Source organism: Macrobrachium nipponense, chromosome 1 (genome assembly GCF_015104395.2).
Source record: "Macrobrachium nipponense isolate FS-2020 chromosome 1, ASM1510439v2, whole genome shotgun sequence".
Classification (NCBI taxonomy): domain Eukaryota; kingdom Metazoa; phylum Arthropoda; class Malacostraca; order Decapoda; family Palaemonidae; genus Macrobrachium; species Macrobrachium nipponense.
In genome coordinates, this window is record NC_087200.1 from 35,052,061 (window position 1) to 35,076,185 (window position 24,125).

A 24,125-nucleotide genomic window follows, 5' to 3' on the forward strand; every position below is an offset into this window, starting at 1 on the left:
ATTACCCATAAATCGAAATATTGTGCTAGAGACTTCCAATTTGTTGCAAAATGAAGGTAAATGCTTGAATATTACTAGAATATAGGCGTTTTAGCTTACAATTGCGTTTTTCGACCATTTCGGTAGAGTCAAAATTGACCGAAGGTTGAAAATTTGTCACTTATCATTTTTTATATGAAAATATTTCAAAATTGATAAAAGCTACAACCATGGGTTGTTTTTAGTTGTATTGTGCATGAAATTGCGCACATTTTCATATATAAAACTTTATGTAACGGCTAATTTAAAATGGTGCAAACATTACCACAATCGCATGTATGATTATTTTCGGAAGAGTTACCGCGCGGACGTAAGGAAAAAGTTTTTTCATAAATTCACCATAAATCGAAATATTGTGCTAGAGACTTCCAATTAGTTGCAAAATTAAGATAAATGATTGAATATTACTAAAATATAAGAGTTTTAGCTTACAATTGCGTTTTTCGACCATTTCGGTAGAGTCAAAGTTGACCGAAGGTTGAAATTTTGGCACTTATCGTTATTTATATGAAAATATCTTAAAACTGATAAAAACTACAATCATGAGTATTTTTTTGTTGTATTTTACATAAAAATGCGCACATTTTCATATATAATACTCTATGTAACGGCTAATTTAAAATGGTACAAAAATTATGTCAAAGTGACAAAATAATTTCAGAGATGTGTCACAGATACTTTTTAGTGCGGCAAGAAAGAAATTCGCGCTTGCGCGCCTGCGTAACGATTGTAAACAAAACAACACCTTGATCCGTGAACTCCCAGCATCCCCCAAGGCGCGTGATTCAAGAGTTTTCGGCTGGTAGGCCTAAAAGTATTTTTCCGCGAATTTTTAAAAAAACTTTTGTATGTCGACGTAAAATACGTCCAGTCGGCACCCGAGAGACAAAAAATGTCGACGTAAAATACGTCCAGTCGGCGTTTAAGGGTTAATAGGTGACAGGGGATAAGAATTATTCAGCATTCGGTTGTGGTACTGAGAAGGAAAAATTCAATTAGAGTCAGCATCTTCGTCTGTCACGAGACATTGCAAGCAATGGGTTAGTCAGTTGGGCCTTGTGAGTGCGCGTTTGCCAAAGTTTCTTTCTCGTTTGAGTATCGGGTTGTTCTTACACACGCGAGTATGTGTATTTGCGTGTTTATACACACATGCGTGCTAGTCGGTGATCCTGTGTTCTCTCATTGACGACATGAGTGTTAGATTATTTTTTGCCCTAGTGTTTTTTTTCTCTCTTTCCAACTTTGTGTATGAATCATTTTTGGAGTCAAAGAGGCAGTTCAGATTACCATTTTTTTCCCCATAGGAGCAGAACGTGATAGAGTTTTTTTTTTTTTTTTCTTGGCACATGTTTAGAGGCAATGCATATGTGTGCATATGAATTGTTTCATGCATGCAACTCAGTTCTCGAGGTGCTTGGAGATGGCGCTCTATCATGCATGCATACATACTCAGCGTATTTTTTGCTGAGCGACCAAGGGGTAATGCCAAAGGGAGACTAGTGTGGTTCAGGGGAGAATGCTTGAAGGGAGGGTGAACTTCTTTTTTTTCTTTGTGCCGAGGTAGTGGGGTTAAGTTTGGCCTTGAAAAGGAAAGTTCATTGCCATGTCATATCAGCTGATAGCCACTGAGGGATGATGTGACACGCCCGTAGGGTTTCTTTAAGAATGATTTTTTTTTTCCTTTTATGTAAAGAGAAAATGAAAATTAATATAAATGGTGCAAGTTTTCCTTACGCTTTCGAGAATGCCTTTGAGTAATGGTAGAGGAAATGGTTATAATTGGGGATACAGAGATTATTTTAGAATGGGGATATGTTTGGGATATGAGGACTATTTTAAAATGGTGATGCTAATGGGGTTGTACCTGGTGATGTTAAATGGTGATGATACTGAGTTATGGGGGAATGGCAATATTAAGCCCTTACTGGTGATACTGGAGAATTATTTATGGAGAGATATTTTATGGAGAATTATTCATGGGGAATTATTTACTGGAGAATTATCATGAGGAATTATTACCGGAGATATTTATGGGGATTCTATTAGAGTTCAAGGTGATACTAATAATTTTGGTGAATGTGACAATGATTTTATGGGTGGTGATAACAATTTGGTGAATTTTGGTGATACTGGTGATACTGGTGATACTGATACTAACATGGGTGCTTGTAATGATACTAAGGGTAGTGATGTTTGTGAATCTGGGAGGTACTAACCACAAATTTATTTTTCCTTTTTTTATGGGTTCAGCAGATAATTGCTTGAAGTCTATGTGAGTCACAGATGTTACAGGTGTCACGGGAACAGTCAACAGTGCCATTGGTTTTTCTTTTCCCCTTTTGGACGTTAGCCATCGCTGATGTAAGTTTTTTTATCATGGGCGAATTTGAATTTATTTTTTTCTCCGAACAGTTTGTGTAGATTTTTTAATATCTCAGTTCGTGACTTGGAACCATTGTTTGGGAATGTGTTTATAATTTCAGCTGTTTGATGCTGCAGAGAGATTGAGGGGAGAATTTTTGTATTTTTTGAATGTGTACATAATGGCACTACATTTTTTTTCTGGATATTTGTGTTCCGGAAATTGTTGGCCTCTCACACAATTATGTTTGTGGCAACTTTGCCAGAGATAGGAAACTTCATTAAGTTTCTGGTGGCCTGTGCCGTAGTGAATATGTGGAAGTCTTTGTTTAGACACTTCGGATTTGAGTTTTGTTGTAATGAGTTATGGCACATTGATAACCTTTTTTAGAATTTCCTGGGCAATTTTATTTGCCAAGTTTTTGCCCTTCTCAGCAGTTATGCTAAACAGAGAGTTTATAGTTTTTTACTGTAACATTGAGTTATTTCACTGGAGAATTGGAGATATAACATTTTGGCCATTTGATATTTTATTTTGCTGGAGATAGTCCAGAGTTTAGGCCTATGGTGATAAGAGCTATGTTTAGTTCAATTACTTTTGCAGACATTTTTTGTTGCAAATAGAAACCTTTGTGAAAGGAGATATGTGGCAATATTTTTCAAGTGTATCAGCTAGATGCTTTGAGTGCATTTTTCGGGGACGGAGTTTCATTTTTTTGATGATCCTGCTTGAAGTGTAATAATCTTTTTTGGAGACTTGTTTTTATTCCACATGTGGTTATTGGTGAAATAGAGGGACTATGGTGATGTGTGGTTATTAGTGAAATGGAGGGGAATATTTTTATTGCCTGGGTGGAATTATTATCAATATGGAGATATATGGGTGACATTAATCTTTGGTGGAAAATTTTTTTGTGGTTATGATTTTTGGAGCCGAATTTCTGTGGTTTTACGAGCCAAAGAGGAGGGGTATTGGGGTTCTTTTGGTGTGGTGGCTCTTAAGGGGCAGGTGACATTACTGCATTGTGGTCTTGTGGAGATGTTGTTTTTTATATTCACTAGTGGTTATTTTTGGCAGTATATGATTGTGGAATTGTGGTGAGTTTACTGTGGTTTATATCCCGAATAGATGATAATTTGTTTTATATAATTGGGCAGTATCATGGGGGAGTTATGCCTTTAAGACAATTTTTTTGAGCACCTTAGTGATCTTCTGGGGATAATTTTGTGAAATGTAATTATATGGTGTCAGTATAGAATTTTTGGGGTTTTTTGGAGAATAATGGTGATAGTATAAATTTTTGGTGAATGATGGTTTTCTGATGTTGCAAGTCTGACTAGACAAATCTATAGTGCAGTTCGAGCACCTGACGTGTTCACAGGTGGAATTTTGCTGATAATGCCGTGATGAGTCCAGTTGCTGACTTTTTTCCTTCAGTGTTGATTACTCGGAGATTTGCACTATTCTCTGTTGATTATGGCATTCTACGGAGATGTACTTTGTAAGGGGGTTGTTTTCCGGTCGTTTCTGATCGATGAAATTGTTGAGATAGCAAATTCCATAACGGTACATACTGTATTTATGGGGAAAAGTTGGGTTATATATATTATATATATTATGTGTGTTCTGTAATGGAAAAGTTCACTTATTATTGTTATTATTTTCTTTTCTTTTCCTATGAGAGTTCCATTTTTAGACAGGAGATATAATTTGTAGGGGTATGTGAGTTAGAGGAGATGGTGTTTAGCATTATATTTCATCGAGGTTAATTATATAGACAGTAAAAGGGTTTTGCTGTTGAACAGTAAAAGGGTTCTTGCTGATTCTGTGGGTTGCTGAAATATTAGAGCTTGAGAGAACATTTTTGGAGATGATTTTGGCTGGGTTTGTTAAGTTTTTTTTTTCGGGCTAATTTTTTTTTTTTTTTTTTGTACTTGTGAGAATTTGTGAGTTTGAAATGTGATGACAGTGGTCCGTAGAGTTTCTGTAAGTTCTGGGTGGTGTGTTTGCTAACTTGTACGGGGGGTTGGCAAGCTTTTTTTATATTATTGGAGAATTAGATTGGAAAATTAAGTTGGAGAATTTAATATTTTCTTTACGGGTTTATAATAGTGATTTGTGATTTAGCGATCTTATGAAATTCCTTCACGAGTTTTAGTTGGGAATTAGTTCAGTGGTCATATTAGTGGTGATAAATGGGGTTAATTGGAAAATGTTCAGTTAGTATTTTTGGGAATTTTTTGAGGTCATTTTTTGACAGATGTGTCTAGGGTTAATTCTTCTCTGATTAACCGATGACATGACTGACATACTGAAACACCATAAACTTACTGACTGATGACATGACTGACATACTGAAACAACATAAACATCGTTCCCCTACGCCCAGCAAGACGTCTATCAACTACTGCGGAGATGTATGTTGCTGATGTTGCTGACATGCGAGAGTTCCTATGAGTCTACGGGGTTTTACGGCACTTTTGGACTACGGAAATCGCCAGTTGTCTTCCACGGGGAGACGTTTCGACTTTCTACAGCTTGTTTCACGAGTCTGTGTAGTTGCAGTTGCAGACCAATCACATACACGGGAGTGTGAAGTTCAAGATGAGGAAATATCTCTGTATTCAACTGTTATTATAGCCCAGAAACAGGCTGTTTGAAATAATGTGTGATAGACATTGTACTGCCAAAGACGTGCAGTTATTCTTTGTTATGGTGTTTAATGAGCTGGCCAATGTGTTTTATATGTATAAGCTGTTTTGTGTGAGCTATGGCTAGGCAGGTGCTAGCAATTCTAGGTGGCTGAGCATCTGTTATATAAAAGAGGGCTATACTTAATAATATGTTTAATATGCCATTATAATGTGATGTGCTGTGATGTTTCTTAGAATGTAGAGTCATCATTTAACTTCCTTAGAGACAGTGCTCGAGATGATGAGCTTTGGGAAAGCTGATGTGTCTTTTTGGGGTGGTGTGATATCAAAGTTGCTGTCTTAGCATGTCAGTGTGATGTCCTGTTGCCACGGGCGGGTCACAGAGATGACTTATGAATCTAGTTCTAGGCAGTTCTTGGGTGTGGACAATGGGTGTGAGTTCGTGCGTGTGTGCGAGCTTCGTCCCTACAAAATGAGAATGTAGCATTACCATGAAGGGGAGATCTGTACAAGAGAGGCAAAAGCCAAGATGGCCTCTTCGAACAGTACTTTTAGTATAAAGGGATTGTGCATATTGTGTTGAATGGGTAAGCATATTTACTTTTGGCCAAAAGATGTGGCTGGATTGTATTTGAATATTTATTTCAAAGATGTTCTATTTCATATGATCTTTGATGCTAATCTTGTGCTTATCGAGGTGTTCTCCTGTCTTCTAACAGGCGGTTCTGGAGAGAGGGGAATTGATCTGGAGAAAGGGGAACTGATCTGAGACAAGGGGTATTAAATATGGTGACTTAATTGGTGTACTGACTATATTGACTATGCCTAATGTTATGGCTAAACTTATGTTAGTTATTTATTAATTAGTGAGGGTTATCTAAGCTATTTGGACTTTGAGTTTAACATTTCATTTAATCATTCTGTTAAGAACCTGAGTTATTTGGTTTACACTTTGCTTTTAAATAAATGCATATTTTTTGTAAGTTCCGTGTCTGATTTGATGGCCTTAGATAATGAAGGGGGGTGGTGTGTCATGGAGAGAGAGAGAAAGATGGATGGAACGAGAGAGAGAGAGAAAGATGGATGGAGAGAGAGAGAGAGAGAGAGAGAGAGAGAGAGAGAGAGAGAGAGAGAGGTGTTGCCAGTTGCTTTAGACGCATGATCCATTGCTACCTGCAGAGGAGGCTGTACATAAGGCGGCATGTGGACAGAAATGTAGTGTCTGTCATGCATGCACGAACATACATAGTCAAAAAGGGGCAGGGCCGCCACTGTGAAAGTGTTTCTTCATAGACGAAAATACTTGAATAATTTTACATAGAGGGAATGGATTCCCGATATATATACATAAAAAAAGAGATTAAATGCTCTACATTTTAGTTCATGGAAGAAAAGAGAGGACACATAGATATACAGATTTTTACAATGGAAAGGCAAACATTCGCCCGAATGTTGTTCTTACAAATACTGCCACCCCCCCAAAAGAGAATGATTATGTAGAATTGTTGGATGACTAATGGAATCTTGTGGGGAGCTAAAGGAGTCCTCGGGTTGACAAGCGTCTTGCGTGTCCTCATCGTCTTGAGGGCTGGAAAGCAGGATGCCGCCCCTGGTAGTGGGTCTGGGGTGTTCAACTGCTTTCCTTGGGCAGCCTCGCCGATGTTTAGGGGCACTGTCAGGAACCAGCGGTGTTAGGGTTTCACGAGGGCCTTCAGTGGAGTCGTCTTTGTCGGGGATGATGGCGGGCTAGAGGTGATCTATCGAGACCCAGTCCTCGTGGCTGCTGATTGACACAAGGAATGCCTTCTCCTCCCAATGGACAACTCGGTGCGGGCCCCAGCAGGGCCTCATCAAGGGCAGGCGGGCAACGTCATTCCTTACAAAGACAAACCTGCGGGAATCCAGGGCTCTCGGGTGGAACTGCTTCTTCCTTTCGACGTACGTCTCTCGGCAGGGAACAAACTTCTGGTCGGCTGCACACAACCTAGCAAGGGAATATCAGGATCGTCGCTGTAGGTGGGAAAGAATTCACCTGGCACAGTCAGGGTCTCCTTGTACACCTTCTCTGCTGGGGAAGGGTCGCTGTTGGCTCTTGGGGCAGTGCAGAGATCGAGGAGGAGGACCCAGGGAAGCTGTGCCTTCCAATCAGGACCCTGACAATATGCCATTAAGGAAGCCTTGAGGGAGCGGTGGACCCTTTCCACCATGCCTTTGGCTAGGGATTGTAGAACTTCATGGTGTGGTTTGTTCTCCATCAGGCATGCCTGGGAAGACCAGAGCTCTGATGTGAAGGCAGGTCCTTGGTCTGTCGTAACGTCTTCAGGCACTCCGAAGCGGCTGATCCAGCTGGTCAGGAGGGCTTTGGCACAGGCCCTTGGACCTCCTGGTAGACCTGTCGATCACTGTCAGGAGGTATCTGGCACCGTCAGATGGAGGAAGAGGCCCGATGATGTTGAAGTGGATGTATCCGAATCTTCGCTAGGGCTGGGGGAAAAGAGCCTATCCCTGATTCGGTGTGCCTTCCCATCTTGCTACTCTGGCACGCGATGCAGTTTCTGGCCCACCCCCAAGCGTCCTTCCTGATGCCATGCCACGCGGACTTCTCTGTCAGGAGCCTGGTTGTTGTGCAGGGTGGCAGGTGCGAGAGGCTGTGAATGAGGTCAAACACCTGTTTCCTGTGGGAGGCAGGTATCATGAGACGAGGGTGTCCTGTGCTGGTATCACAGAGGAGTGTCGTCCTGGAGGGGCCGAAGGGGATGTCCTCCCAGCGAAAGGTGGTGATGGCGGTCTGGTAGGCTGGCACTTTGGGGTCGGAGGAATGTTCACACGCTAGGTTTTCACAGCCGACGCCGAGGTGAAGGGAGTTGATCTCGACCCTTGAAAGGGCATCGGCTACGAGATTTCTTTCACCAGGGACGTACTCGATGGAGCACCCAAACCCGGACCAGGTGTCGCCCGCCTTTGCAAAGGTGTTGACCAGTGGCTGGTGGTCCGTCCTTATAATGAAGGGGATGCCCACCAGAAGATATTTGAAGTGGCGGACGACATGGTAGACGGCAAGGAGCTCGCGGTCAAATGTGCTGTAGTGAGTCTCGGCAGGTTTGAGCTTCTTGCTGAAAAAGGCTAGCAGTGTGGGGACTCCATTGACCAGCTGTTCCAGGACGGCGCCGCAAGCGATGTTGCTTGCATCAGTGGTGAACATCAGGGGCATGTCAGGGTCCTGGTGAGCCAGGGTGGTGCCCCTGCGGAGGGAATACTTTGTTTGGGCAAAGGTGAGCTGCTGGTCTTCTCCCCATGTCAGCGTCTTAGGTGTGCCCTTCAGGACCTCACTCTAAGGGCACATGGTGTGGGCGATGTCCAGGACAAACCTTCAGTAATAATTCACCATCCTGATGAATTCTTGGAGGGCCTTGATCGTCATCAGTTTTGGAAACTTCTCCACTGTGGCCACCTTTGACACCATGGGATGAACTCCTGCTGCTGTAATTTCATGCCTGAGGAAATCCACCTTCTCGGCGCAGAAGGTGCATTTGTCAAAACAGACGACAAGTCTGTTCTCCTGTAAGCGCTGGAGGACAGCCTGGACATGATCCAGGTGCTCCTCCAGCAATCTGGAATAGATAAGAATATCCTCCACGTAGCAGGCACAGAAGGTTTAGTCACCGAGGATGCTTTCCATGAGGCATTAAAAGGCGGCCCCAGCATTCCACAGGCAGAAGGTGGAGAAGGCGAGCACGAAGGATCTGAAGGGCGTGATGATCGCCGACTTCGGAATGTCATTGGGATGGACGGGGACTTGAAAATATAACTTTAATAAGTTGATCTTGGAGAAGACCTTGGTGCTGTGAAGGGGCCCGGTGAGGTCTTGTATGTTTGGGAGGGGGTAGCTGTCAGGCGTGGTGATGAGGTTCAGGCACTGGTAGTCACCGCAGGGCCTCCACATACTGTCTGCTTTCTTCACCGTGTAGAGGGGGATACCCACGGACTCACTGCCTTTTTAAAGATCCCCATCTTCTCCATTTCTTTGAATGCGTTCTTGGCTTCCTGGAGGAACTTTAGTGGAAGGAGGCAGAACTTGACGTGTGTTGGGGGGGCCTTGGTCTCCATATGGTGGAAGATACCGTGCTTGGGTGCAGCCCCAGGCACCTGGCGAAGCTTGGGCTGGAAGGCATCCAAAAACTCTTAGAGAAGGGAGACATATCTGTGCTGGGGAAGGATGGAGCAGATGGTGGGTGCTCTTGGTCCTCTGGTGAGTGGGCAGGAGAGGCAGGTCTCGGTATTGAGAAGGCGCTGGCAGGCCACATCCACCAAGAGGGTGTGATGGGCAAGGAAGTAGGCCCCCGGGAGAGGGGTCCATATGTCAGCGAGGACGAAGGGTAAGGTGTAGGTCTGGCCCAGGAACACAATGGTCTGGGCCCTGGTGGCGTAGGTGCGGATGGGCATCCTATTTGCAGCCATGAGGGCGGTCGGGTCATCAGGGGTACGGCTGCGATCCTCTGCAGATGAAGGGAACACCAACTGCATGGCACCAGTGTCAACCAGGATCCTGAGGCCGGAGATGCTGTCCTGGACCCAGAAGCCCCTGGGTTGGGACTTCGTTACTGCCGCTGCCATAGGGGCTTGTTTTGGGCACTGCCTCTATCATTTTTTTGAAGGACGGAAGGAGCAAGGGTGTTTGCACTTCCGTGCCTTGCTGCCGAATTGGCGGTGGAAGTGGCATCACCCGACATCTGGGAGGGGCTTCAGCGATCGGTGGTATGCTGCACCAACCGTGTCCTTCTGCTGTAGGCTATTGGCTGATGGAGGAGAGGAGAGTTTTGCAGCTTGGTTGGTGGTAAACAGCGTGAAAGCACGCTGCACCAGACTTTCCATCTCCATGGTCTCAGCATTAGGAATTTGGCTTTGGACTTCGGATGCGAGCTACCAAAGGAAGAGTTGATGGAGGATGCTCATCTACTGTCTTTGTCCTTGGTGGTCTACCTCTGGCAGGAGGACCAGGTCCTGGAGCTTGCGCCAGGTCAGTCTGGGATCCGAGGTGATCATGGAGTTGACCTTGAGGTCGAAAATTTGGGTGGCTCGGTGGGGAACTGGGAGGGAGAACACCTGGATGAGCTCCCTCTTCAGGCCTTCATAAGGCAGCCCCCCAGGTTGGCTGTGCATCCATGGGGCGAGGCGTTTGAAGGCATCCACTGTGAGGGTCCCAGTGATGAGGTCTGCCTTGGTGCTGTCCCGGATGATGCATGGCTCCAGAACTGTATTTCTGCTCATTGCAGCCATGTTAAAACGTACTCCCTGCAGAAGAGTGGCAGCTTGACAATGGTGGGGCTCTGACGGTGTGATCGTCTGGGGTGCGGGCACAATGAGAAGGACTTGAGTGTGAAGAAGGATCATCTTGCAAATCACAGGGTCAAGGCGGACACAAAGGATTCGAGTGAATGTGCTGAACTCTCCATCGTCTTGTCAGTCTCATGCTTACAGTTAACGAGAAGTTGTGAGTAGCGGGTCAAACCATAAGACTGAAACCCAAAACACTTCTATGAAGAAATGCCATTGCGAGCCCGGTAATGGCGTTGAGGAGTACCAGAGAGCCTAGACTAGGTGTCGTATGGGTCCGTTAAAGGTTCTCTGAAGGTGAATAGCGGTAATTAGTCCCTTAATGGCAAAGCCAAACCTGCTTGGGTCACCTACTCCTGGGTCACCAACTGTGAGGACTGAGCAAGACGAGGAGAGTGAGCAAACTAACTTTATTCTGTTGTTGTTTGAGATTAAGCTGGCCTTATGCCAGCACGGGCTCTTGCTCCTAGAGCAGCCCATAGCCTTTATTCTGCAGAGGAGACTGTACATAAGGCGACATGCGGACGGACACGTAGTACACGTAGTGTCCGTCTCACACACACACGAGCAAACATAGTAAAAAAGGGGCAGGGCCCCCTATTCGCCTGAATGTCGTCGTTGCACACACACACACCCAAATATATATATATATATATATACATATATATATATATATATATAGATATATAATATATATATATATATCTATATATATATATATATATATATATATATATATATATATATCATATATATATATATATATATTTACAGCTACTATATTACGTTATTCTCTAGCAGGAATAAACCAGACAAATTATTTGTGAACAATTTGTCGAAGGTCACTGCAATGAAATACATCGTAAAGGTCACTATATAACAAAACACGCACACGCAAACACATAACCAAGACATTGGTATGATATAATGTCATACTGCAGTATATAGCATTTCTTGATGAGTGTATGTATTGAATGAAATTGTTTTAGAAACTAATCTTATGTAACCTTCGACACGGAAAAAGATGGTAAAGTGTGTGCTAACCCCCGTAGGATTTATTCCGTGTATTTCAAAAGCAATATTTTAAAAAGAATGAATTAAATCCAGTATTTTTATTCCGATGTTTAAATATCCCAAGAAGTTTATATAACGCATATGATGAAATCGAATAGTATCAACGAAGTTCGACAAAAGTGCAAAAAGTCCTTAATTCGGTAAAACATAAGGAGATTTAAAGGGCGTGCGCATCTCGTCCTTCTCTTCGGACCCGCAGCCCGCTGAACATTGTTGTTGTGGTTGTTTTTCTCGCGCCATTTCCCGGTGTCAAAACTGTGACTTAAGTTTCGTCGTCGAGTCCTCCTGTGTAAAGGCACCATGTCTATAAACATAGACAAAGATGCCTTCTTTAGGAGGATGAACAAAGTCTACACTGCCTGGAAGGTAAATATGCCACGATTTGTATTGAATGGTAACCTATAATAGTGCCCACAATGGGTTCGGTAACGTAGGTCCTAGGTATCTCAACTCGGACATGGCTCCGCTGGAGTTGTTTTGTATACCTGTCCCAGGTCCTAGGTAGTAGCTCGTTACCTGTGGATGACGCTCTTCTCAAAGTTTGCATTAGGGCCTGTATTTAGGTAGTAATCGTTTGTTTGGATTTGACGCGGTGGGTATACTCGGGCAGCTAGGCTAGGTAGCAATGCACAGGTTGCCTGTGTCCGCATGGGGTGAGGGGGCTGAGTTAAAACACCGCTGTGCGAACAGGCGGACACTTCCGTTGTGAGGTTACTTTCCCCAAAAATAACGAACACTTCCAGTAGCCTGAATTAGACAACCTAACCAGCATGGAAACAACACGTCTACTTCCCTACAACCGACTGGACTAGCTGATCCAGTATCCACCCTCCGAAAAAGTACTTTAACACCTCCTGAGACCGGTAATGGGCACCAGTCATATGTCATTGGTGATGAGCGCAGCAGCTCAATAGCTCTACTATCCTTTCGAAGTAGGGTAGAATATCACGACAGGCCAACCCTCATCACGGTGGACGGGTCTTATTCACTCGATATTTAATTGGTGAAACATGAATACAATTGCAGGTAGATCTAGTGTACCTATCCGCGGCGGCCCAGAGTATGGCAGTTGCGGTTTTTCTATGCAGTTTTACCCCCTGAACAAGAATATGAAGTAATATTTATTCGGACGACTCTAATTTACCTTTGAACTCTATCCTACGGTAAAGGGGATTCCCATTGGGAACCGGGGTTTTGGGTGGGGACAAAACCCTAACTCTATCCTAGGGTAAGGGGGGACCCCAGTGGGAACCGGGGTGGTGGGGTGGGGAGAAACCACTTGGGGGTGATTTTGCCGTGTTATTGTGGTATTTCCCACATTTATCACTTTTAAAAACACGAAATACAGGCGGAAATAAGAGATAACAAAACTAGCGATAGTGGAGCCGTTCCACATCCATATTCGTCTACTACTACTACTACCACAACACTGAATCCTACTACGCATGCGCTAACTGTAAGGGAGCTTTTGGCCTAAACTCAGACTGCTTAGTGAGGAAAGAAATGGGGGTTTACGGGAGGGATACATGTATTTAGCCAAACACGTTACAGTATGACCCCTACGTTGCTACCGGACTGAGTGAAGGATTGGGTGGTACAGGGTTCCCAGATTTGGCAGTTTCTCACCAAATTTGGCTTTTTTTCCTAATTTGGTGGGTAAAAATTCACTTTGGCTGGTTAGTGGTATTTTGGCTGGTTTTCAAATACTTTCTATTTGAGCTAAACACTGATCCCACGTTTGAGGAATAACTCCCCAGATTGGGAATTTTTGAAGGTTTTCAGGAAAATCTGGGGAATTTGAATAGGTTTTCAGTAAAAACTTGGTAACATTTCAGCAAAATATGTAGATGGAATTAAAATAAAAATCACACACACACCAGACGACCACAAAACAGGCCGCCGGATTCTCAGAGAACGAGCCTCATTTCAAAATTTCAATTCATTCTCGTTTTTTTTTCCTGTATTCTTATAGTTTAGTATAATTATCTAACTAAAACTATGATGCCGCTATACAAGCATATATATGATAAAAAAAATATACATTTATAAAGATAAATATAACGCACATATATTTGCCGGTTATTTGGGTTGGTTTGGATTTCCATTTGGCGGGATTTTGGCTGGTTTCATGGTAGACTTTGGCTGGTTGGTAGTGGTGTCATCTGGGAACCCTGGCTGGTAACCATACGTTGAGTTACATAAAAGCATTTACCTAATTTGTTTATTAAACATGTTATGTGAATTCTAGTGTTTATTCCTTTTCATTTTTCCATAGTATTTGTATAATAACTGTTTTGAAATATCCCTACCTAATCATTTCACCATATATAACTTGAAATATTATGTTATAATTGAGGACAGACACCTAAAAATGCCTACGTGTTGATATAGAACTCAGTTTTAGGACGTTTCGATACCTACCTGTTACGTGAAATTGCACATTGCGTTGCATATTACATACACACTCCCTATCATTTATACACAAGTCAATCCCTCCCCTTTCCAGTATTCACGACTGGCTCTTTACGTTACACCATTTACAATGCATTTCTCACTGATACAATATCTAGATTAAAGTTTGCCATTATTTTATAAAACCTACATTTAAATATATTCCATTATACACTTTTACAGACATTACAATTTACACCTCCCTTCCAGTTTCCTTACTATTATGCAGTTATGTATGGTTACTTTTTACATTTTACACTTCCACACCCATCAAAGTTAGGGTTTATATGTCATTTTACCTAACTGGGGGCCGAATCCCATCCCCCGGTTAGGCAACATACCCTTAGGGTTAGTTTGTTATATGTTGGTTTACCTACTAATTTTACTTCCTTGAAGGGGGTTACCCGGTTAGGCTAGGTTGGTTAGTTCTTCAAGGGTGGATACCGGGGGGGGGGGGCGGGGGGGGGGGGGTTGGTTAGGTTACATCCCTACTTGGTTACCTACTAGGTTAGGTTTGGTTAGGTTACATTCCTTACTAGGTTAGGTTAGGCCTTTAAGGGGGGGTACGGGGGGCGAAGCCCCCATGGTCAGGCAATATTCCCTACTAGGTTGGTTAGGTTACATTCCTTACTAGGTTAGGTTAGGCCTTTAAGGGGGGTACGGGGGGGCGAAGCCCCCTGGTCAGGCAATATTCCCTACTAGGTTAGGTTAGGTTAGGTTAAACATTCCTTACTAGGTTACGTTAGGCCTAGTATTTCCCTACTAGGGTTAGGTTAGGTTGCGTTCCTTACTAGGTTAGGTTAGGTTGCGTTCCTTACTAGGTTAGGTTAGGCCTTTTGGGGGGAAGGGGGGGTATGGGGGGGTGAAGCCCCCATGGTCAGGCAATGTTCCCTACTAGGTTAGTTTAGGTTGGTTAGGTTACATTCCTTACTAGGTTACATTAGGCCTAGTATTTCCCTACTAGGTTAGGTTTAGGTTAGGTTACGTTCCTTACTAGGTTAGGTTAGGCCTTTAAGGGGGGGTAACGGTACGGGTGGGGGGGCGAAGCCCCCTGGTCAGGCAATATTCCCTTACTAGGTTAGGTTAGGTTAGGTTTGGTTAGGTTAACTTCCTTACTAGGTTAGGTTAGGCCTTTAAGGGGGGTACTGGGGGGGTGAAGCCCCCCTGGTCAGGCAATATTCCCTACTAGGTTAGGTTAGGTTAGGTTGGTTAGGTTACATCCTTACTAGGTTACGTTAGGCCTAGTATTCCCTACTAGGTTAGGTTAGGTTAGGTTACGTTCCTTACTAGGTTAGGTTAGGCCTTTAAGGGGGGGTACGGGGGGGCGAAGCCCCCCTTGTCAGGCAATATTCCCTACTAGGTTAGGTTAGGTTACATTCCTTACTAGGTTAGGTTAGGCCTTTAAGGGGGGGTACGGGGGGGCGAAGCCCCCTGGTCAGGCAATATTCCTACTAGGTTAGGTTAGGTTAGGTTGGTTAGGTTACATTCCTTACTAGGTTAGTAGGCCTTTAATGGGGGGTACGGGGGGGCGAAGCCCCCTGGTCAGGCAATATTCCCTACATGAGGTTAGGTTAGGTTAGGTTGGTTAGGGTACATTCCTTACTTGGTTAGGTTAGCCTAGTATTTCCCTACTAGGTTAGGTTACGTTCCTTAACTAGGTTAGGTTAGGCCTTTAAGGGGGGTACGGGGGGGCGAAGCCCCCCTGGTCAGGCAATGTTCCCTACTAGGTTAGGTTAGGCCTTTAAGGGGGGGGGTACGGGGGGGCGAAGCCCCCTGGTCAGGCAATATTCCCTACTAGGTTAGGTTAGGTTACATTCCTTACGAGGTTAGGTTAGGCCTTTAGGGGGGGTACGGGGGGCAAATTCCCCCCTGGTCAGGCAACATTGCCTACTAGGTTAAGTTCCCTACTAGGTAAGGTTACATCCCCTGCTAGGTTAGGTTATGTTAGGTTGGTTTGGTTCTTTAAGGGGGGTTACCCGCAGGCCCAACCCCACCCCTGGTCAGGCAACATCCCCTACAAGTTTAATTAGTTTTTGTTATATGCTAACCTATGTTTAATTTGGTCTTTTGTATTTATTATAAAACAACTATAGGCCCTATTACACATTTACCACCCAGGACTTAAATCCCCACCCCCCCCCTGGGCCCGTTATTATGTATTTGTCTTATTTCATATTTTGAAACCCATCCAAACATTTACATTTAGTTCTTAACTACCCATTTACTTTTATTACCCTTAACATTGCCAACTTATCTTGTTAAGTGCTTGTTCATTTACCTCAGCCCCACCCTGCCTCAACCAATAGCATCAAAGCATTTTTACTACTACACCCCACCTCTCCTACCTGTTTTCTACGGTCTGGCCTCCTGCCACCTCCTAACTGTAGAACTCCAACACTGTTGAATCTGCCGCCATGACATCCACTGCTGCATCTACTTCACGCTCGCCCCAGCCCCTCACCAGGAACTCTTTTGCCAACTTCATGTAACAATTGTTACATGAGGTTACAAAGGATTTTTCTACCTTTTACTCAGGTAATTATGATCGACTAATCGGTTTTTGCCAGGACCATGGCCTCCTGAGAAAGCAGGTCTTTTGCCCCCATTCAGTCGACTCCAAGATACGGGAGGAGAATGTATAACTTTTCGTCGGGTACTTGGCTGTTGCTTATTTCAAGCTGCATTTTGAGGAACCCAAGACCCGCCTCCACGCATTCTTAAAAGCAGCTGCTGCTGTGTACCCTCCAACCCCTTTAAGGTAAGGTCCAAACATTATTCTTAATTATTATGTTTTAGGAAAGTGAGTGTTAGGCTTCGCCGAAAGTTGCGTCAAGGTATGTTACTATTCAGTGGGGTGCTGCTAAGACAACTCGTACCTTCCACCTTAACCCCGCCCACCCTCTGTGCGTTACCCCCCCCCCCCCCCCCCCCCCCTTAGTGAACATATGGCTCCGTGGTGGTTGGGGAATTTAAACATGGCAGCTGTGTTTACATTGCCTTCACCGTAACGAATACTTGGTACCTTCCTATAGGACCGTTTTCGGTGACTTAGACTATGGCAATTGACCTTTTCTATGTTATTTTAGTTGCTTTACAAGGGTTGTAAGGAATATTTTGTTCGTTTGGTTGGAACTAAACTTTAATATACCTTTGAGTTTGGTGCGGCTATTATGTAACTTTCAAAGGTCAATTACTGCTTAGTTACAGCCGCCCGAATGGATATTACTTTTAAATCTTGTACAGTAACTCAAATAACATAGGAATCAGTCAATTGCCATAGTCTAAGCCACCGCGGATTGCTTCTGTAGAAATACCCAATTGCAACTCTAAGCATACCATTTAAAAGACTGAAGTTTCGTCAACATATTGTGATATATGAAAGCCCCATACGAACTAAAATAAGCATGTGAGCTCTTCGTAAAATATGTTTTCAAGGCAGTTTTGAAATCCAATATGGCGGCTACGTTTTGCATGGACGGTTCTCATCAGTGACGGCCACCATCTTTCCCCAGCCTTCCCAGCACTCATTTGAACAATGTTAGCGTATGTATGTAACGTTTATTGATCTTACTCAAGATTGCAGTTGTAATCAGCACAATAAAACAACATTTTGTTGCCTATATTAGTGAAAGTATGAAACTTGTTATTCCCGGGGTTATGGTTTGAACTGAATTCATTCTTACCTTGTAATCGGTGGTTTTTATCCTTACTGCCATCACAACTGAAACTCCACAGTGCTTATTTGATTGTTATTATACACATTTTGGTCTCAGTTCACTCCACATTGCACTTTAAACCCGTTGCTGTTCCTGGTTTCTAAGCGCGCGCGCCATAAACACAATTACGAACAGCAGACGACGACAGACGACGAAACTGCAAAGTTTTATTCCCTAAACTGTTTACTTTACTCGTTATTTAGTTTAAATTTACTTTATTTAAAAATTTTGATTTAATTCATGTATATTATCCCTTTTTTGCAACCAAATTACCCCGAAAAAATTACAGATATTTCTAAAGTAGATAAAATCAAATGTTTCTAACGTTTTCGTACATCTGGCTGCCGAAAACCATAGAGGAACGAATACGGAAAAGTGCATAGAGGAACGACTACGTTTTTTTTTTTTTTTTGCTTTTTTGTTTTTGCTAGCACTTTTCATTGATTTCAGTCTTTATTAGTATTTTGAATTTCTTTAATAATCGTATGCCAGAAATAAATGTAACCTTTAATGTTTGCATGCTAAGAATGGCAAAATCATCGTTGCCACATTAGTGGAGGCTTCACACATACGCCGTTCCATTATTATAAACTGTTTCCATGAATTCTAGTTGTCATAGTAATGCAATAGGGTGAAACATCACAGCAGGCCAAGCAGGCCACCTACAATCAACACCTAGCCACCCTCCGAAAAAGTACATTATAACGCGTCCTGACACCCGAGATGGGCATCAGTCGCGACTTGTTGTTGGTGAGAAACGGAGCTAAAGACCTCTACTCTCCTTTCGAAGTAAGTATTTTCTCCAAAGTTAGAAATTAAGGCCAAATTTTAAGTTGTTCCGATACGTAATACAAACCATCGGTCCTTTAACAATAGGAAGTAGCTAGCGGCAGCTGGAACGGTCGTAAGCTTCGAACAAGGGGAGAACGGTAGTTAACTGCTTGTCCGACAGTCGCGCGCCGCGCGACTGGGAGGTAAACAAATCACTTTTGCTTTCGGCCGCGGGTGTGAAGGACGTGTTCGTCATCGCTCTCTGCCCGCTTCATCGTCGTATGCTTTGTTTATATTGTGTTTTCTACTAATGGTTTGTTTGACTTGAAAATGAAACTGTAAGTACACTGTTTTCATTTTCATTACTTAATTATGAACCAACATGGAGTTATCGCCGTAGATGCGGCGATTTCCTCTCTTTTCATGAATTGAACCCTTGAATTATGTCTCGGTGCCGAGGGCGGGCGCGCTCGCGCCGAGTCATGTATTTTGGGCGAAAGTGTGTAATTGAAAAATGTAAGTACTCTTTTCATTATATTTTTGCCCTGTGCGTTCGTTACCGAGAGTGTGATTGCGCTCGGCACGAGCCTTTTAATTTTGTATAATAGAATGCAATGAAAGTGGATTCGCAATTGCAAAATTCTTTTCATTTTCATTTATTTATTTGCATGAAATTTAATTTGGATCATTTTCGTTCTTACCCGGGAATTGATCCTTACGATTTTTTTATGTGAAGTGAAATCGCAAGTGCAGTATTCGGTTTCATTTTTCATATATATTTTATGATAGCATTCATATTATTGGATCAAGTTTCCGTTCTTACCCGGGAATTGATCTTTTCCTTTAAGTTCTATGAAGTGAATCGCAAGGCAGTATTCTGTTTCATTTTCATATTACTTTTCACTGCTGTGCGGGGGTAGGGGGAAGCGAAGGTCTGCCAGGAAGTCGTCGGAAAGCTCTCCCGCGACTCCCTTGGTATCCGATTCTTCGTCTTCCTTCCTGCCCCCCGCTCAGCTTCTTCGTTGTATTTTGTATTTGGGTCTTCCTTGCGTTCGGGATGGGGCATGTCTTCCCCCCTGTGCGTGAGGGAACCCCTCTTACTAATCTATCTATGATACTGCAGGTGCTACATCCGTGGGAGACGACATTGGACAGGTAGGACCACCGCGGCGGCAGGGCGTGCCTAGCATCCACGGGCTGCTGCAGCGTCTAGCGAGGTCTGGGGCGTGCTCCACTACTACCACGGCCGCTTATGCTGCTTCCCCCCCCTCCCTGGTCTACACTCCCCCATGCTGTGTCGATGACGCCGTCTGCCGCTACTAGGGCCGCCGCCGTACCGAGGTGGGGTTGCCGCCGCCGCCTGTTTTCTTCGTGTTGCCTGCCCCAGACTTCCCGCTGTTTCCAGCAGCTCGCCCTCTGGACCGGCCAGCCAGGACCCAGGTTCCGCTGGCTGCCGATGATTCTAACGAGGCGATTCGCTGGCTGCCGTACCTGCCGCTGATGTGATTCCCGCTGTTGGCTTGGCTGTCCCTTCTGGGTCTACCGCTGCCGCTGTTCCTGCCGCTCCTGAGCTGGTTGCTGTTCCTGTCGCTCCTGGTTCCTGAGCCTGGGTCCATGCTGGTCCTGCCACCGGTGTGTTCTTCCCCAGTCCCAGGTCCTTCCGGACAGGTGCAGTCGGGCCGTGTTGCTTCGGCAATAAGCCCCGGCTCCGGCCTGGATGGAGGACCTGACGACTGTCCTGCGTGAGCTGACGAGGAAGAGGAGAAGAGGAAGCTGTCATCTTCGTCTTCATCGTCTGCTGCTGCCTCTTCCCCTTCGACTTCTAAGGCCCATAAGCCGAAGAAGAAGAAGGCTGCCTTCCCCCCTAAGAAGTCTCCTTCGGGAACTTCTAAGGGCCCGTCCCACGGGGGGTCCTTCTGCTGGTCCTCCTGCTCCTTCGGGAGCGGGGCCCGTCTCCCCCTCCCCTTCCGTAAGGAAGAGGATAGACTGGGGGACCAGAGGAGTATCGGTTAGCTCTGGTACTTCCTCGCCTGGTGCTAGCGGCGATGCCGCTACGCCAGGTTCCGGCTCGGTCCTCTCGTTCGCGAGAGATCCCGAGTGTACGTTCTCCCTCGGGATCGAGACCGTGCAGCCAAGTTTCGGCGCCAGAGTTCGCTCGGCGCCAAGACGCGGCACGGAGCAGAAGGCTGGTGAGAGACGCTCAGGTGACTCTTGCCAGGCCAGCGGCCGCTCTTGCAGCGACCAGCTGGTAACCCGGGTTTTCCCCCCTAAGAAGGCTCCTTCGGGACCTTCTAAGGGCCCGTCTCGCTCCGGCGATTCGGGGAGCTCTTCTGCTGGTCCTCCTGCTCCCTCGGGAACAGGGCCCGTCTTTTCTTCTACCAGGAAGAAGACGGGGACCAGAGGAGTACCAGCTTCGGCTGGCATTCTTCCTCGCCTGGTTCTAGCGGTTCTACCGCTAAACCAGGATCCGCCTCGGCTTCTCGTTAGCGAGAAGTACCGAGTGGACGGTCTCCCGCGGGAGACCGTCCAGCCGAAGTCTTGACACCCGAGCTCGCTCGCCGCCAAGACCGAAGTAAGGCGCGGAGCAGAAGACTGGCGAGTGTCGTGCAGACGACTCTCGCTAGGCCAGTGGGACGCTCGCAGCGACCAGCTGGCTGCTCGGGTTGACGTGACGGTCGCTGACCAGGCCACGGGTTGAGGCGAGGAAGGGGTCCCCGCGGTCGTCGGTACCAGCAGCGGCTCGACGCACCGAGAGGACGCTCGCCGGTCTCACCGCGACAACGAGCCTAGCAGGTCACCTGACCGCCGCTCCCATCGGGACCGGGCGGAGACGGTAACCAGCAACCAGCTCGCCTGACGCTAGAGATCAGCGTCGACGTTCTCAGCCGAGCCTCTCGAACCCCAAGGCGAGCGGCAAGGCTAGGCCTGCTGCTCGATCGCCACCGCGGGTGGTGGACGATCAGCAGCAGCCCTCCAAGCCAACGCTGGGGTAGCCATTTTGGGCCCCATCGGAGGCTAGGGGGGGGACGGGCGTGCAGGGGTCTTGGCCACTCTCCTGTTTTACCTTTCAACCAACCTCCTCGGGCTACACCGGGAGGAGCGAGGTACCTATGAGGGATCGCGAGAGGTGCGCCGCTCGCGATCCCGCTATGACGCCGTATGGACCAGGCACGGTTCTAGGACCGACCAGGACATACGCGCAAGTAGCTGGAGGCGACCGTCAGGGGTCTGCCGCTGTTCCTCCTTCTGAAGGAGGAGTATCTCGGGATCTGTTCTTGTTGGAGGGACTGGACGGTCCTACTCCGCAAGACGCGGTTACTCCCGAGATACAGAGGAATTTGCAGAAGTCATTAAGCTGATTCGTCAGCATAATGACCTTGCGGAAGGATTGCCGCTCCCACCAGCAGATTTCGGCGTCGGTGACCCTGGTAGTTGTGACGCCAGATAACTCACAATCAATCAATCAATCCCACCAGCAGAGCCCACGTCTCTGCTCGAGTCGTTTTGGGGCCCGAGAGGGAAACCAAAAACCGACGGGGGGTGGGTCTGCGCGATCGGAGCTTGCCGATTCTCTCTCGAACCAGAGTCTCTCGTCTCCGGACAAGAAGGCTCTCTCAGTTCTGGCCGATCGATCAAGCAACTTCCACCTCCTCTACTGCGACAGCGGCGTTTCTACGTGTCTTCGGACACCGTATTTAAATACTCCTTCGGTCCTCCTGAGAGGTTTCGACCTCGACGAGGACTGGAATGAGTCGGAGGACGGTATCGGCTCTCTCCTGTCAGGTGTCGATCAGCCCCCCCACCCCAGACGACAGTGGCGGCAGACCTTACCTACAGTGAGAGTTCGTAACCCTCCGCGGGAAACGTTTTCTCCTGACGATACGTTTTCCCAGACTCTGAGAGGCCATCGCCGCAAGGCGATGGCTGCTCCTACCCTTCTCTACTGCTAGTTCCACTGGGAAGGCGAGCGAGTATCCAATTCCTCCCCCATTCCCTCTCTCCTTACGGCTACGAGGGAAAGGGGAGGGATCCTACAGAGATTTCTCTGTAGGATCCCACGTTCGGGACTGCGCTACCGGGGGGAAGGACCTTCGGGTCCTACCTGACGTAAGCCCCGGTCGTTGAGGAGGAATCCTGCCCCATTCTCGATTTCTACGGGAATCGAGAGGACCACCAGCTGATATCGTTTGACGAATTCGGTGGGGGTTTCGTTTTTGCAGACTGCTTAGAATTCTACGGAATTTCTGCGCATTCAGTGTTCGAGTTTTTTTTACGATCTCCAAACACTTACGCAGAGACCACGGTCCAACGTGAGCGAGACGAGAATCCCCGATATACACGATAATCTGGGAACCTCGCCTATGCTCGAATTCCTGGAATTTCTAGCATTGGGAAGAAGACTGCTGCTGAAAGAAACTATCTCACAGTGGCCGACCAACCTGGAATAGAGAAGATCGGACGGGAATATCCAGTTTGGCTTGAACTATCGTCTTAGTATTCTGTTCACCATTGAAGCTTTCCTTCGAGGAAGACTTCTCCTTCACTCTCTTTGATAGAGATCGAAGGTGGTCGATCTCCAATCCTTATTTTGTTTTCTTAAGAAGATTTAGGATGGAGATCGTTGTTCAGAATCCTACAAATATACTACGTATATAACCTCGCGACATGATTCTACTAAGCAGTTGAATTGTCCGAGGGGTAGGCGCATATCCTAGTTTATCTACGGATTGCGACTTAGAAGAGAAGTATTCTAATTGAACTGCAACTCGGGGTTGCCTGCAACCTCGGAGTTTTCAGTTTTCAATTTTATATACTTATGGTTTTGCACGACAACACCATTTCAACTTTTATATTTACCGAAATTCGTTTCGCCTAAATTAATTGCTCGAGCATATCTTTTATGCTCGTAGTTCTAGCCGAACGCATTCCTTCGTGGAATAATGGATTACATGGCAACTCAGGATGACGAGTCGGCGAGAGCTCAGGCTCAACTACTGCGTATTGAACTGCCTGACAGCAGCTTAGTATCAGCTGGGCCTCCGAGATGCACGGTCAGTTTATGTCTCTCTCTCCCCTGGTTTGATTGACTACCGAACCGTACTCTGCCCAACAATCATGGACTTAGGTCTCTGATTAATGGGGATTTCTCGCAATAATGAAGGACCATCTACTGCTGTGACGCTAGATTCCATCGCCTTCGACATTGCGAGAATTTTCAACAGAGATATCTCTTGGACTCTTTCATCTTTCTGTTTACCCGCACGGTAACAGAGTCTGTACAAGTCTCCCCCGCTGCATCGCACTGCGATAATGCGAATGATTTTGCAGACATCTAGTTTGTCTTCAAATTAAAAATCTCGTATTCGTAGGTGTACAATTGTTCATTGTTCAACCCGAATTACGAGATGTGCAGAAGACATCGCCTACTCTCCTGACCTGACAGCTCTACTTCCAATGTTCAGCCCATGAGAAGCAGTTCTTCAGGCGGCTTTCCCCTGTGTTTTCATTACTGAAGAACGCCCCGCTTTCATTGCAACTACGACTTCTCACCGGACAGCAATGAAATAGCGGTTAGCGTTTTCAGTCATTTGTAAGCACAGGTTATGAATCTTGAGAATCCTTCTCTCGATTCATCTGTGAAGACGTTAGGTTGCATTCAATATCTACCTTCGTCTTCAAACGGTACATAGTGTTGTTTCTCCTTACGCTTGAGATTCAACAACC

General features: G+C 45.7%; 1 protein-coding gene across 8 annotated transcripts in view; it reads left to right on the forward strand.

The window, feature by feature from the left end:
• Positions 1-11,659: 11,659 nt before the first annotated feature.
• The window catches only part of LOC135219230 (FACT complex subunit spt16-like), a 231,369-nt gene continuing 218,903 nt past the window's right edge, over positions 11,660-24,125 (forward strand). For 5 of the 8 annotated variants that reach the window (XM_064255820.1, XM_064255815.1, XM_064255816.1 and 2 more), the window contains exon 1: positions 11,661-11,829. In XM_064255820.1, coding sequence (XP_064111890.1) covers positions 11,764-11,829 — 66 coding nt within the window. In that variant the 5' untranslated portion in view covers positions 11,661-11,763. Of the gene's footprint in view, positions 11,830-24,125 lie in introns of all 8 variants that reach the window. The other 3 variants (XM_064255818.1, XM_064255819.1, XM_064255821.1) reach the window with 1 other exon arrangement.